This window comes from Amblyraja radiata, chromosome 8 (genome assembly GCF_010909765.2).
Source record: "Amblyraja radiata isolate CabotCenter1 chromosome 8, sAmbRad1.1.pri, whole genome shotgun sequence".
NCBI lineage: Eukaryota > Metazoa > Chordata > Chondrichthyes > Rajiformes > Rajidae > Amblyraja > Amblyraja radiata.
In genome coordinates, this window is record NC_045963.1 from 30,834,345 (window position 1) to 30,849,583 (window position 15,239).

Consider the following 15,239-nt stretch of genomic DNA (forward strand, 5'->3'; position numbering starts at 1 on the left):
CAGAGATAAGAAAAACTTCTTGAATAAGTGAGACCTAAAATGTATAGCCAGGGTCTAGTTAAAAAAAAAAACATTTTAGATAAATTTAAAAGCGGAGTTCTGATTGTATTGTAGGCAAAAGGAAATAGTTGTTTTAATTAACTAGAAATGGGTGCTATATTATTTGACACGTTAGGACTAGATATTAGCAAAATACGTCTAAATGCTATACTTCTCCCCCCCCCCCCCCAAGGGGCAGCCATTTGGGTGATGGATATTTACACTTATAGAATTCACAAATCGCCATTCAAAATTTTGAGATATGGAATAAAAATTCATTCTTGCAGAACTTGTCAGAAAGATAGATAGGCAAATAAAGTAAATCGCTGCAAAGTATGCAGAGAACTGAACTAGTTTACCAAGGCTGCCGGTTCACAGCAGACAGCCATTTAAGGGAATTGCTTTAGAAACAGACAAAGCAATCTCTATTATGTAATTTTTACTTTATCAAATAATAAAAAAACAATTTCTAGTAAATTAATGCAACTTTTTGCTTTTTCCTACAATGCAATCAGAACTCCCTTGCAAATTGTGGGGCATTGCTGTTGAGAGAAAAACTTACCTTGGAAAGCATCTCCACTTATACTATGAGGTTCAATCGGGGAAAACGATTTACATTACGGAAATTTGTGGTACAATGGTTTTCTAGGAATACAGACCCTCTGCATGCAGGAATACACTATTTAAAAGGTCATTTATGTGGACAGTAGTGTTTTGCTAACGTGTTGCTTCAATGCACTTTCAGCACCAGGCAAAGTTGCAGATAAAGTTATAATTGAAAATACTAGGGATTCTACCTTTGTATTTATGGAAGGTTCAGAGGATGCCTATGTTGGATATATGACAATTAGGGTAAGTGCTATGAAATGAATGGGTTTGAAATAATTTGATAATAGAACTAACCGATGGACAATGTACTTAAGCCTGCGCTTCTTTATTCTAGTTTAATCCTGATGATAAATCAGCACAGCACCATAATGCACACCATTGTTTGGAGATCACTGTGAATTGCAGTCCGATAATAGATCACTGTATCATTCGCAGTACTTGCACAGGTCAGTATCACCGTTACCGGCTTAATGAGCCTGAACGTGTTTTAAGCTATTTTGCTACTAACATTCAGACTTTGAATGTCTTGTATTTATAGATAGCCCTGTCTTTAGTACATTTTTGTTATAAAATAAGCAAACTGGTGTTTACTGAATTTTATTTTAACTTTGTGTGCTGTTAACATTTACAAAATCAATGTATACGTATGTGGAAGTCAATAAATATGAAATAAAAACAAAATGCTGGAAACACTGCAGGTCATACAATATCTGGAAAAAAAGTTAAGGTTTCAGGTCACGTACATGAATATGCCCATTACCCATCTCTCATCTTTGTTCTTATTTCTGTTCCATTCTGCTTTTATCTTTGCTCTCTGTTCCTGATTCTGTTCACCAAAAGTTGTTTCTTTTTTTTCTTCCATTTTCATTCCATTTAGATAATTAGTCACCATCCCTCTTCCACCTTCTCTGCTAAAAATAGTTTTCATTCTTTCCCAGTTCTGATGAAAGACCTGAAATGTTAACTATGTTTCTCTTTCCATATATGCTGCCTGACCTGCTGAGTGTTTCCAGCATTGTCAGTTTTTATTTTAAATAGTATGGCTTGCTAGTTTCATATTCTTGGGGTAAGTATGGAAAATGTAGGCTGCTTTATTATCCACCTTATGCTTCACCATTTTCTTCATCTTCTCTTCTGCCTTGTCCTCTTTCTGTTCATGTTAGCCGAATAGAAACAGGCAGGGATTCTTCCTCAATTTTTACTGTTAGCGTTTGTGACTGAGCATTGGCAAAACTAAAGGTTTTCCCAACTTGTCTGCTGTTCTACCAAATATAAGCCACAAAATGAAATAGTAAAGAAAATGCATTTCCCTCGTTTTGTCACTAACCCCAACTCAGCTACTTTTGTTCTCCCTCGTCCACTTTATTGGTCTGTGAGATCCATTTACTTGGTGCATTAAAACCAGCTTCCAAAAAAAATCTGTATATGATGGGTGTTGTAAGTGACCTTATATTCATGAATTCAGCCTCAAATGATGCTCATATATCCATTTTACCCTCTTGCTCATTTTTTTCCCATGTCCACCCATCCCCCTTCACAAAAACTTTGATCATGGACTGGGTGGGGACTGGATTTCAGATGTGGGGTGGTGAGGAAAGGAAATAAATTAGAGCCCTGCTATAGTCAGCGCATGCGTGTCTAGTACCTTATCATGGGTATTATTGCAGCTGTTGCTTTATTGGTGTACTTTGGATATGTAAATAATATTACAAAATAAAGAACCATCGAGCCATTTAATTTGTTGGCTTCATTCAATTAAAAATGGAGGTACTGCAATTAAAAATGAAATAGTATCTTCTGGCTCCTTGCAGATTTTCAAGTTGATAACCAGTCCATTTGTAACATGCTGTTGTTTTAAAACATAATCCTAACCATTTCCATCCCAGAGGCCACTCCGACTTACTGCTGTAACATTAATTGTCACTTCAGCTCATCCCCTCTGCCACTGAAGCCATCAGCTGCACACATTAATTTATCAGTGCCCTATTGACCAATATCCCAATCCAGTGAATTTAATGGTGCCTAAATCATCCCGTCGCTATTCATCCTGCTTGCTTACAGCCTCTTTCATGCTGATTTATTTAGGCATTTGGGGCCTCCAAAGTCTCAATTTTTTAATTTAAATTCCACATTTTAAACCCCTTCATGAGTGCTCTTCCTGTACTAGTCACTCACAGTGGGAGCCACATCTAAAGCAGCATTAGCCCACTTAGGGTTTTCCATTTAGATCATCTTAACCTACTTTAACCTAGCTTTTAATTTGTCCCATTATAATAAATAGCTCTTCGTTTAATATCTCCTTCTGTATCATGTCTGAAGTCTCTTTGGTATGATAAATAAATACAAATGCAGGTTATGTATTATAAAATATTTGTCTATTCAGAAATCCAAAAATAATGTACATTAACTTTAAATTTGAATTTTATTATGTGCCTCATGTTAGTATACATTCCAAGGTATCATTCTTTCTTGTTGAAATGGTGAAATTTGAATTACTATGTTTGTTGCAGTTGGCTCTGCTGTATGTGTCAGTGGTCAAGGAGCATCTCCTACTATCAAGCACTGCAACATTAGTGATTGTGAAAACGTTGGGTTATATATTACAGATCACGCACAGGTATGAGAGTGCATAATGAAGGTGACTTTTTATTGAACAGTTTTGTTTTCGACCCATAGCTTAGTATAATCTTTTTATTTCGTAGGGAATTTATGAGGACAATGAAATTTCAAACAATGCTCTTGCTGGAATCTGGGTAAAAAACCATGGAAATCCTATCATCAGGAGAAATCAAATTCACCATGGGCGTGATGTTGGGGTCTTCACATTTGATCATGGCATGGTAACTCTTACTACTTTCGATAAGAATTTGATAGCTGAAGTGGATGATGAAGTGGATAATTACTGAATTAATCAACAGAATGAGTGTTTGGCTTGGGATGTAGCAATTCATCAGAATTTCAACTAGAAGTATTTGCTTTCGCATGTTACTGTGGATGTTGATTACAATCAATTAGGCTTTTTATTGGTGATGTGTCTTTTTTATCCCCCTCTCTCAACCCCAAAAGGAAGGAAATCAATCTCCTAAATGCCAACTGGAAATGGTTTATTGAAGCTTCACAAACTTGCAAATATTTATACCACTGCAGCAGAGCTTCTGGTACACAATTGATGCCGTGATTAATTTACTTAAAATAACTGTTTTTGACATTTGATGACGGGAATCAGGAGCAAGATACTTGCAAGATACATGCCAATTATTTTTGGCATGAGGTTATTTATTGCCATGACCTTGTTAACACAAATTGTATGTTTGCTGACAGAGCTAAATTAAGTTTTGACTAGATTGGTTTTATTCTGTTAGACAAGATGATTTTAGCATGTTTCAGTCCTAAGATGACCTATGTAAAACATTTTCAAGCAGGTAATGTAAGGACTTGTAATTTATTTCTGTGATATGTTTGAGGGGAAATGCAGTGGAGGAACTGGGGATACAAGAGACCAGAGATGCTGGAGGAACTCTGGTTCAGACAGCATCTGTAAAAGAAAATAGACCAGTCTGAAGAAGTATCCCGTTGCAAAGTATCATTTGTCCTATTATAGACACAAAAAGATCGAGTAACTCAGTGGGACAGGCAGCATTTATGGAAAGAAGTAATGGGTGATGTTTCGGGTCGAGACCCTTCTTCAGACTGAGGTGCCCTGCGGAAGGGAAAAATAATACACATATCATCTGTCCCGTTTCCTTCCACAGGTGCTGTCTAACCCAGTTCCTCTGGCAGTTTGTTATTTGCCCTGTGAGAGACCTGGTAGGCCTGCTGCCTCACAGTTCCATTGATCTGGGTTCAATCCTGAATTTGAGTGCTGTTTGTGTATAATGTATATATTCTTCCTCTGACCAAGTGAGTTTCCTCGCACATCCCAAAGATCTGTGGGTTTGTAGGTTAATTGGCCACTGTAAATTGTTCCCAGTGTGTTGATGAATGTTAGAATATTTGGGGAGCTGATGGAAATGTTAGAAGATTAAACAATTGGATTAACTTAAATGTGTGGGTTTGATGGTCCAAAGTGCCAGTTCTTGTGCTGCACAACTCAATGGTTCTAATGAAGAAGGGTCTCAACCCGAAATGTCACCCATTCCTTCCCTCCAGAGATGCTGCCTGTTCTGCTGAATTACTCCAGCATTTTGTGTCTGCCTTCAATGGTTCTACCATCAAAAGCTAGATTGTAGGAAGGAACTGCAGATGCTGGTTTAAACCGAAGATAGACACAAAAAAGCTGGAGTAACTCAGTGGGATAGGCACCATCTCTGGAGAGAAGGAAAGGGCGGCGTTTCGGGTCGAGACCCATCTTCAGACTATCAAAAGCTATATGTTGATCTCAGAGAAGTTAAATTACGATTCCATCAGTTTGCAACTTCCTTTAAACCTAACAAGGTTCTTCCATATATAACCACTGGAAGAGTTTGTACATCAATTCCTTCAGAATCCCTTGACTTAATTGCAAATTTCTGTTTAACCAGTGGTATTGATATTGCCACACTTTGCAAAACCTGTTTTTGTATTCATTGGAACCATCTATACTTGTGGCTTATAAAAATGTTTTAGATGCATTAAAATTTTACTCAAGAAGTGCTTTTTGAGCAAGATGCATAGGACATTATTCTTCAGTCATTTCTGGAGCAATGATGTACCTGACATTGAAAAAGTATCTTTTATATCTCAAAATGTGTTTTATAAGATGTCTTGTCATTCATCATTTACCATAATCAATCCGGTCCTTAGAATTATCACAGTTTTTATGAGTAAATATTTATGCGGCTGAGGTATTTTGAGACCTCAAGAATTGCCTTTCAATTATAGTTTTTCATCCATTGCAATGGTTTTATATATAATTATAGTAGCCTAAGTGTACTTGTTCAATTTCATTTAATTAAGATTTCACTCTATTTAGGTCTTTTAATATTGAACACATGTTCACCGTTAATGAAATCCATCATAAATTACAGCTCTTAAATGTAGTATGTTCCTGAATCAGCTTTCAAACTGAGATGTATGATTGTGTTAACCATAGTTATATGCTTAAATGTTGAATGGATGAAAGGTTGTAGCATGGAGATAATTTTACCTGACCTTTACTTTTGAGGTGAAGATTTGCAAAATTTATATAAAATTGCATTTGCTGAATTATGCATGATGCATCTGGCATGAAAGAAAAACATTTCAGTCCTAACAAACTGATTTTTTTTCTCATATCTCTCAATTTTCTCACATTAATCAGATGACATTATTAGTCAGGTTTTGCACTGAGGAGCTGACATAATACATTGGCTCCAATTTTGTGTTAAGTGATTGTCTTAGATTGTTTTAATGATATGAGGCAAAAGGACAAAATGTGATTAAATCCTTATGTAGGTATCTCACCCATATCTGTTGTTTATGGTTGGTTTGTCACATCCTTGTGGCCAGGTAACTGAAAGTATAGAAAGGTGCATCATTTTCCTCAAGGGCCTTTTGCCACGACTCTTATGTTTTGGTTTCCTTCTATGTTTTCATGGGCTTTGATTCTTGTGGTTCAAAACCTCAAAGTCCAATATTTTTCTTTGCTTTCAAATGGATCCAGAAAAGAGGGTTTAAGATGAAATGGCAATCATGAAGTACACTTCACAGTGGTTTTGATCTGCTCATCAAAAATATCAATGTTTTCTGCAGAGACGGATCTTGTTATTTTGAAAAAGTTTTCCAAGACATCATTAAATTACATAGTTTTAGAACATGGTGGTCATCCAAAATATGCACTGCTGCTGAATCTAACCGTTTATTTTAAACTTATCCACTCCTTAACAAATTTACGTACCAATATTTAATTAGCAAAACAATGTTATGATTTTACTGGAATTAAATAGCATGCAAGAAAGTTAGAAAATATTGTTTTGCCAGAATACAGTTATTTACAATATAAACAAAAGTCCAGACTTTTCCTTCATGCTAAAAGCAGATTTTGACGCATCCTTGGCTTTATAAATTTCACAATGGCTTTCCAATGGAAATGTTTTGAAAATGTTTCCTTCACTTATTTGGGATTTTTACTCCAGTATATGAGTGAAATGCTCCAATTATATAATTATATAATTTTAAAGAAACTAGTATTGTCCTTGTACGGTATTATTACAAAGCTGACAACCAAACTTGGTTCATTTGTTATTTTTCAACGTATTGGAAACTGAATTACATAATTAATAGCATTGTTAGCCAATAAACCTTGTCTGCTTTATTATTTTCATCGCTTCATAGTTTTAGCAGGGAAGCAGCTATATTAAAATAGCATTTGGTTTTGTCTTAATTAATGTGTGGTATATTAGTTGCTTTGGAAAGCAGTTACTCGCTGTATATGCCAGTTCCCAAAGTGAGCGAAAAGAAACAATAGCTATCAGTGTTATTGTCACTTCAGTTTATCGCTACCAAAAGCGAAACTGAGGGAGGTTAATGTGAAATTCTAGATGAGGCTGGAATTTGTGTGAAGTTAATGTCGGGAGGCTTGTAAAGAGTTGGCATGGTTCTGTAGTTCAAGTGGACTCTTTCTGTGTTATGGATAATGTGTATTTGGGGGTGCCTTGGGAGGTGTCAAAATTAAGTGATGCGAGATTCTGCGTGTTTATGGCAGTGTTGTGAATGTAAAATTAGCCTCTTATGGGAACAGTAGCCACGTGGGATTTTATAGTTAGCTCTGGGTGAAACAGGAGAGTCATATTGCACACTATTTGAGCTGGTGTAAGTGAGAAGACAACACAGATATAATTAGGAGCTAAGGTTCCCAGTATTCAGGTAGAAGAAGATTTGCTTCATTCATGACTTAGCATTCGTTAGTTTTATTGCACTTACAAAAATGAGGATAGTATTCAATAAAATTGACACTTATTGCAAACATGCAAACTTCGCCATCGTAATAGACAGTAATCCTGAATGGAACCTGTAGAAGAAGATAACGATTTGTGAAATTTGTATTGCGAAACACAAGTTGAAGGGCAGCGGTTTAATGCTTTAAGTGAGACTTACTTAAACTTGATTTTTTTTTTTTAAGTGCTTTGATTATCTATCTCCTAGATGTATTCTGTCATCCAGAGAAAAAGTAGAGTGGTGCCCTGTAAGATATGTTTTGGTAGTTCAGTTCAGTTTAGTTTATTGTCACATGTATCGAGGTACAGTGAAAAGCATCTGGCAGGGAACTTAAATGGGTAATTTCTGATTCAAAAGTTGAATTTTGATTCCTTTTCCACTGGACTTAAGTGAACAAACACATGGTGGTTCAAATTTAATGATTTAATTATCTAGCATTTAATCTAGAGTTTAGATTTTGAGGTTGATTGTAGACTGCCTCCATCATTCTGTTTGGGGTAGCACTTTGCTGCTTGCTCAGGCAAACACTGTCTAAAGTTTGCAGCTCATATTGGTGTGGAATTTTACCACTCACTTTAATGAAACAAAATGGCTGAACCTGCATCTTGATCCAACAGTATCTCAGGAAGCAAATTATAAAAACCCTTTGTATATTTTGTGGGAAAAGTGAGAGTATGAGAGTATCTTCTATTTCCTTCAAACCTAAACTTAAAAAATAGACTTGGAGGAGAGGGAGGTATTTTGTGATTAGAGTTTTGATTCTTCCAGCATCTGTAAGTCACACAGCAAAATGCTGTAATTATATTTATAGTCAGTGCACTTCATATTTATACTTTCACCAAAAATGATCATAGAATATTGGTTTTATTTGTTTCAGGGTTACTTTGAAAGCTGTAACATTCATCGTAATCGAATAGCTGGTTTTGAGGTGAAAGCTTATGCAAATCCTACCGTGGTTAAATGTGAAATCCATCATGGTCAAACAGGAGGAATTTATGTTCATGAGAAAGGACGAGGACAGTTCTTAGAGAACAAAATATATGCAAATAATTTTGCTGGTGTATGGATTACATCAAACAGTGATCCAACAATTAGGTAAGCCTTTGACTATCATTATACTTAGCAAAATAAATGTTCTAGACGTGTTAATGTTTATTTATCCTTTCTTTGCCTAGGGGAAATTCCATTTTTAATGGAAATCAGGGTGGGGTTTACATCTTTGGAGATGGTAGAGGCCTTATAGAGGCAAATGACATTTATGGTAAGTTGTGGAATATAAATGCCTTTATGCTTTTGCATTTTTACTTTTTAAGTATACAGTGGTTAAAAATGGCATCCTTTTTTATTGTAGGGAATGCATTAGCTGGAATACAGATTCGAACAAATAGTTGTCCAATTGTCCGTCAAAATAAAATTCATGATGGTCAACATGGAGGTATTTATGTGGTAAGTCTGTAATGAGGACATTGCTGATCTAGGCATGGGAATAGTGGATTGGTAAGATTAAACTGAGCCTTAAAAGAAAATTAAATTATCCTGATTTTCTTTTCTTTGAGGTACCGTAGTATGTGGAAGTTAAATTTGTAAATGTTTCTTAACCATCCTGTTAACGATTTATAACATGAAAATCTCAGTGATAGCTTTTTCGTTTTTTCTGCTTTTATGAATTTCTGTTGAATGAATTGTCAAGTAGAGTAAAGAAAGTATAATCAGGAAAACTAAAATTGCAAAAATAAAATGTGACTAAAATGCGCGTGTGATTGTTATACAGGTGATTATAATTTCCACTGTCTTAGTACACATACACTTACTACATACTCTTAATAGGCCTTTTTTCTAGAATTTTATGTTTGAATGTTTGTAGAAATGGTACATGGTTCTTTGATTAACTGAAAACAACGTATTTTCCCGTTGTAACAATGTGATTTTTTAAATGTCGGTAATTGCAATTGCTGTTCCAGGAAAACCAATGTACTGTTTTTGCCACAGTACCTTAATTCTTTTAAGGGGATCAGAAATATGATCAACAAAAGAATGGTGCACAGCAAACTAAAATCTGTTTAAGGGAGGTGGACTGGCGGGAATGAGTTTTGTATAATTCTGTACAAGTTGACACTCTTTATTTTAAAATTTTGAGCATACATTGCTTTCTAAATTATTGTAGTGTCACAAATGATGAGAAATGTGTATTGGCAGTCTGCACTAATTTCCAAATTATTGACTTCTGTTAAGCATGAAAAAGGGCAAGGTGTAATTGAAGAAAATGAAGTATACAGTAATACCCTGGCAGGTGTGTGGGTAACGACAGGAAGTACGCCAGTGCTACGGCGAAACAGAATACATAGTGGAAAACAAGTAGGTTTCAATTTAGTTAGACGTTTTCATGAATCTTGTGGGTCACTAATGCTACAGTATCCATGACAAGAGTGTTTGTTTTGTAAGGTGGGTGTTTACTTCTATGACAATGGCCATGGAGTGCTTGAAGATAATGATATCTACAATCATATGTACTCAGGTGTTCAGATCAGGTAAGATGCATGTTCATCTTGGACAATGTTGTAAATTTCATATTTGATTCTGTCTTGTTAGTACAGATGGGAAGAAAACATTATGCACAGTAATCCGTAGTTTATCGCGTAGCTGTAAAGTGTACCCTGTTTACTTTTTAAGTCAAAAAGTGAACTGCATGGTCAGATTGCCTTTTGGCTGCTAGGTCCTACTTTCTACAAATAGTTTTTTTGTACAAATGGAAAAAACTTCAAAGAATGTTTCATATTACGCAGCGAATGACCATTTAAAAAAATCTGCCAAGTTTTACTTGTGTCCACAGTTTTCCTCCAAGCCTGCGATAATAGTATTCCTAGTATTTCAGTGTTTGAAACATTTTTTAAAAGTTTTTGCAATGTGACAATGCAAATGTAGATTGTAAAATGATTTGTATCAAGATTAATTTGTCACATTTACAGTGCAGTTGATTATGAACACCGCAAACCAAGGAAGATTTGCCTTCCACTTGGATGTATTGAATTAGAAAGCAGTTTGTACTTTTATATAGTAACTGCAATGTAGGCTTGTGGCTTATCTGTAATGGGGGCGTCAGACCAGATCAAGAAATTGCAGCATAAGAGGATTTCACATACAAATGCTCGGTAGCCGTATTATACTAAACATTGCAGAGCTGTCTATTAGAAAAATCTGTGAAAGCACTTGCAATACACATTGGAAGGTAAGGTGTTTGCAAATGGGTAAACTGAATGGAAATGAAATAAATCAGTGGAAAATTCAATTTTCACTTCCGCGGTATCTTTTCTTCTGAATTACTTGCAATGAAAAATCTCCAGGAATTTCTGGTCAATAGTTTTTAAATTTCTTCAGGTTGCTGGGCTCTGAAATATGATGCATTTACTCAGATGATAGTAATCCACGTTATTTTATTGAAAACATTGAATCAGGTTGGAAAGGTACATAAACAGAGGAGAGAATGATAAGTAGAATCATGAAAAGGACAAAAAGTCTTCCCTGGGCACCGTTGCACTTTTTACCTAACACAATTTAAGTCCCTTTACAGTAAAAGAATGACAGCATTTGTGGATTGTAGTTCAGTACAGTAAAGCCACTGTCCTATTATATTTTCTGCTCATGCTATTTTGCTTATTCAACTGCAGAGTGCAGCCTTGTTCTGGGCAAATGCTGTAATTTTGTTGTTGTTGAGAACACCTACTGTGATCTGCCCCATGTTTTAGAAGTTGCATGACTCTGTGCCTAATTTACAATATATGAACTCTGTGTAAATGGAAACATTTTCAAAAGATAGCGGGGTGGCAGAGGAATTTTGGTGGCAAAGGCTGTTTAGAAATCATGGATTAAAATGGGTGAATATGTGGATTGCAGATTTTGACTCAGACAAGTGTGAGAACTCCCCATTCACCCTTCATCTGCTTCCTGGAAGTCAGGCGGGGTCTTGAGGACCTTCATGAGAGATTTCACTCTGGTGTATCTAATTTGTTAATTCAGAGATGATTTTTGTCGCCATCTGAAACCCTTTTAACAATTTTATTATTCAGAACGCCAATACCATAAAATATAAGCTGTACTGCATTCTCCATTATTATATTTCAGATGCACTTATTGACATAGAAACATAGAAACATAGAAAACAGGTGCAGGAGTAGGCCATTCGGCCCTTCGAGCCTGCACCGCCATTCAATATGATCATGGCGGATCATCCAACTCGGTATCCTGTACCTGCCTTCTCTCCATACCCCCTGATCCCTTTAGCCACAAGGGCCACATCTAACTCCCTCTTAAATATAGCCAATGAACTGGCCTCAACTACCTTCTGTGGCAGGGAGTTCCAGAGATTCACCACTCTCTGTGTGAAAAATGTTTTTCTCATCTCGGTCCTAAAGGATTTCCCCTTTATCCTTAAACTGTGACCCCTTGTCCTAGACTTCCCCAACATCGGGAACAACCTTCCTGCATCTAACCTGTCCAACCCCTTAAGAATTTTGTAAGTTTCTATAAGATCCCCCCTCAATCTTCTAAATTCTAGCGAGTACAAGCCGAGTCTATCCAGTCTTTTTTCATATGAAAGTCCTGACATCCCATGAATCAGTCTGGTGAACCTTCTCTGTACTCCCTCTATGGCAAGAATGTCTTTCCTCAGATTTGGAGACCAAAACTACTGGCAAAACTGAGTTTGAATGTTTTGACCAAATGTTGCTTTCTCCTTTCCCTGGAAGTACTGCGATGTATAAATAGTGAATATCAATGCTAGATTCATTTTTACATATCTCATAAGTTGCCTGGACAGTGGCAGTAGGTATTGACTGTCATGACTGAAGAAGGATCTCGACCCGATTCCTTCTCTCCAGAGATGCTGCCTGCCCCGCTGAGTTACTCAGGCTTTTTGTGTCTACCTTGACTGTTGTGAGCATCGGACCGAAGTTCAGTCATACTTTGCATAGCAGATCAAGACCTCTGGCGTGCTTCCTACTCAAGCACCTTCCCATTGCTTTGGTTATGATCTGCTAACTGAGAATGTGCTGTGGACTGAACATAGCACCCTTTTGTTTGTGGTTGTGTTCATTTTTATTTGTTTTGTACATTTTGAAGTGCTAATTATACAGCATGGAAAAAGCAGAATTTTACAATGTATGATTATTATTTCTATTAATTGCATGTCAATATATTCTATAGTGTACTTTATCTTCCAGAATTTTTTTTTCCTCATACCGCAATATGGTAGGTCAATTCTCATAGTATACTCGCAGTGATAAAAGACTGTCGTAAATTAAATTTTAAATAAGAAATGATAAGCTTTTCAGGCTTGAGGCAATTTTTGTTATTTAAGATTTACCATTAATAATTTTGCCTTCTTCCTATTCTCTATAAATAATATACTAGATTTACTCCATGTTGACATTTACAATGTGTTGTGCTGTGGATAGTTTTAGACTTTATAGTTTACTTGTCTAAAATATTAATTTTAAATACAGTGGTATGATATCAGTCATAGCCTCGTTTAAACCTTGTGATTCACAGAACTGGAAGCAACCCTAAGATTCGACGCAACAAAATCTGGGGAGGACAGAATGGAGGCATTCTTGTATACAATTCTGGTAAGAGTCCAATGTGGTTCCAGGTTGATTCAGTGATTTTATGTTGTGTTTTATTTTCCACCTTTATTTCAGATCCAAATGAACATATTTCTTGATGTCAATTAATACAGGTCTTGGGTTTATAGAAGATAATGAAATATTTGACAATGCAATGGCCGGTGTTTGGATTAAAACAGACAGTAATCCCACACTCAGACGGAACAAAATCCATGATGGCCGTGACGGGGGTATCTGCATATTTAACGGAGGCAGGGGTAAGATTTCTAGCTTAAGATTTAAAATAAATTGCACAGTTTAGCTTCCCAAAGGGCAGTCTGCCTGCTATCAAGCCTTGAACCCTGGTTCTGGTCTGGTATGATCCACGGCTTGTGTGTTAACTGCTGTCAGTGAGGCAAATAAAACATTTCCAAAATTTACTTCCTTTTCCTTGGAGCAGAAGAGGGAAATTACTTTGGGGTTCCTGTGGGTTACCAGTAAAATGAATACGTCAGATTAGAACAAGAATATTTAATATTCTTATGAAAGGCTTTTAACAATCGAGTTTCCTGCTTGCTTTCGAGACCTCTCGAGTAGGCTTGATTTTCCTGAAGTCCGAGAATTGTGGCATACATGGAGACGTGCCTGTGTACTATCATATTTTTTGAATTATAGCTTCTCACGTTTTTGCAAGTGTTGCAAATTTGAAGTCAAACTACTTTTAGTTGCATTCTAAACGAAATGTTGTAATGTCTTGGAGCCCTTGTTGATGCAAAACCAAGTTATAGAACTTAGAACAATACAGCACAGGAAGAGGCCCGTGGGCCCACAATGTTTGTGCCGAACATGGTGCCAAGACCAACTCTTACTTGTATATAATCCATATCCCTACATTCCTTGCATATCCATGTGCCTATCCAAATGTCTCTTAAATGCCACTATTGTATCTACCTCCACCACCACCCCTGGCCACACATTCTAGGCAATCACCACCCTGTAGGTAATTAAAAACGTATCCCCCACATCTCCTTCAAACTTCATGCACTTCTCCGTGCACTTCAAAAATAATCTGTTTGTTGCATCAACATAAGGAGAACTAGATAAGTAACAGTAAAAGTCTTTATTTTATTTTTTAAATTTTATACATTTAACAATAAAACAACTGGATACATTTGGGTTAGAAGTAATAGGTAGCATTATAAATGGGGGGAAAAAAACATCCCACCATCTATTTTAAGCTAAAATGTGGTATCTCGTAAATTTCTTTGTTGCCAGTTTTAGCTTCTAAATTGTCTTAAACACAACAACCAATGATTGCTCATTTGTTTGTGCCCTGCAAGTAACAAATGAAGCAAACATCACACTGCAACCAATAAATGATCTCCTCACATTCATTTCAAAAATTGAGAGCAGCAATGTTGGTGCTGATAAATTGAACACTTTTCAATCATATTTGAATCAAGTTGCCTGGAAATTCAATTGCACAGGATGCTGTTGTGTGCATTACATAATCGCTTTACAGGGGTGAAGGACAATACTGCCATTTCCAGGTTTATTCACTTGGAAAATTGACCAGGTCCTTTCTACCACTAGCATTCAGGATGTGATTTGTCACAAGGACTGACATAATTCTCTATACAATGCTCCTTTTAGAGCACCACAGAAGACGTTTGATGTTGATAAAGGAAACATGCTTGTTACCGAGTGATTAGTCTTATTCTTACATTTTTCCCTGCCACTCCTGCTCCGTTCCCCCAACCCCCCCAGGCTGGGCTATTAGTTGGTGTGCAAGGTTTTCAATACAATAACATAGTAGTGTTCCTATGTGTAGCTAGCCTGGGTAAGGAACTGCAGTATGTTTTATTCATGGTGCACATTGTAGATACTCCTTGTAGGTGGTGGATGTTTAGGATAATGATTAAGGTGCGATCAAGTGGGGTGCTTTATCTTGAAAGGTTTTGACCTGCTTCAATGCCATAACAACCCGACTAATTCAAGAAAGTTACACCGTTGGCTTGTAACCTGCATCTGCAGAGAGAGAAACTGAAATAAACACATCATTATCCTGATTTCACTTGTGTAGATACTGTTTGACATGCT

At 36.5% G+C, this 15,239-nt stretch overlaps 1 protein-coding gene across 1 annotated transcript in view; it reads left to right on the plus strand.

Moving 5' to 3' along the window:
* The window catches only part of fbxo11 (F-box protein 11), a 102,844-nt gene that overhangs the window by 80,475 nt on the left and 7,130 nt on the right, over window positions 1-15,239 (plus strand). Inside the window, exons 8-18 of the mRNA XM_033025495.1 lie at window positions 785-891; window positions 983-1,094; window positions 3,159-3,265; window positions 3,351-3,488; window positions 8,420-8,637; window positions 8,718-8,803; window positions 8,894-8,988; window positions 9,775-9,897; window positions 9,985-10,070; window positions 13,087-13,163; window positions 13,274-13,417. Of these exons, the coding sequence (XP_032881386.1) occupies window positions 785-891; window positions 983-1,094; window positions 3,159-3,265; window positions 3,351-3,488; window positions 8,420-8,637; window positions 8,718-8,803; window positions 8,894-8,988; window positions 9,775-9,897; window positions 9,985-10,070; window positions 13,087-13,163; window positions 13,274-13,417 (1,293 nt within the window). The remainder of the gene's footprint in view (window positions 1-784; window positions 892-982; window positions 1,095-3,158; window positions 3,266-3,350; window positions 3,489-8,419; window positions 8,638-8,717; window positions 8,804-8,893; window positions 8,989-9,774; window positions 9,898-9,984; window positions 10,071-13,086; window positions 13,164-13,273; window positions 13,418-15,239) is intronic.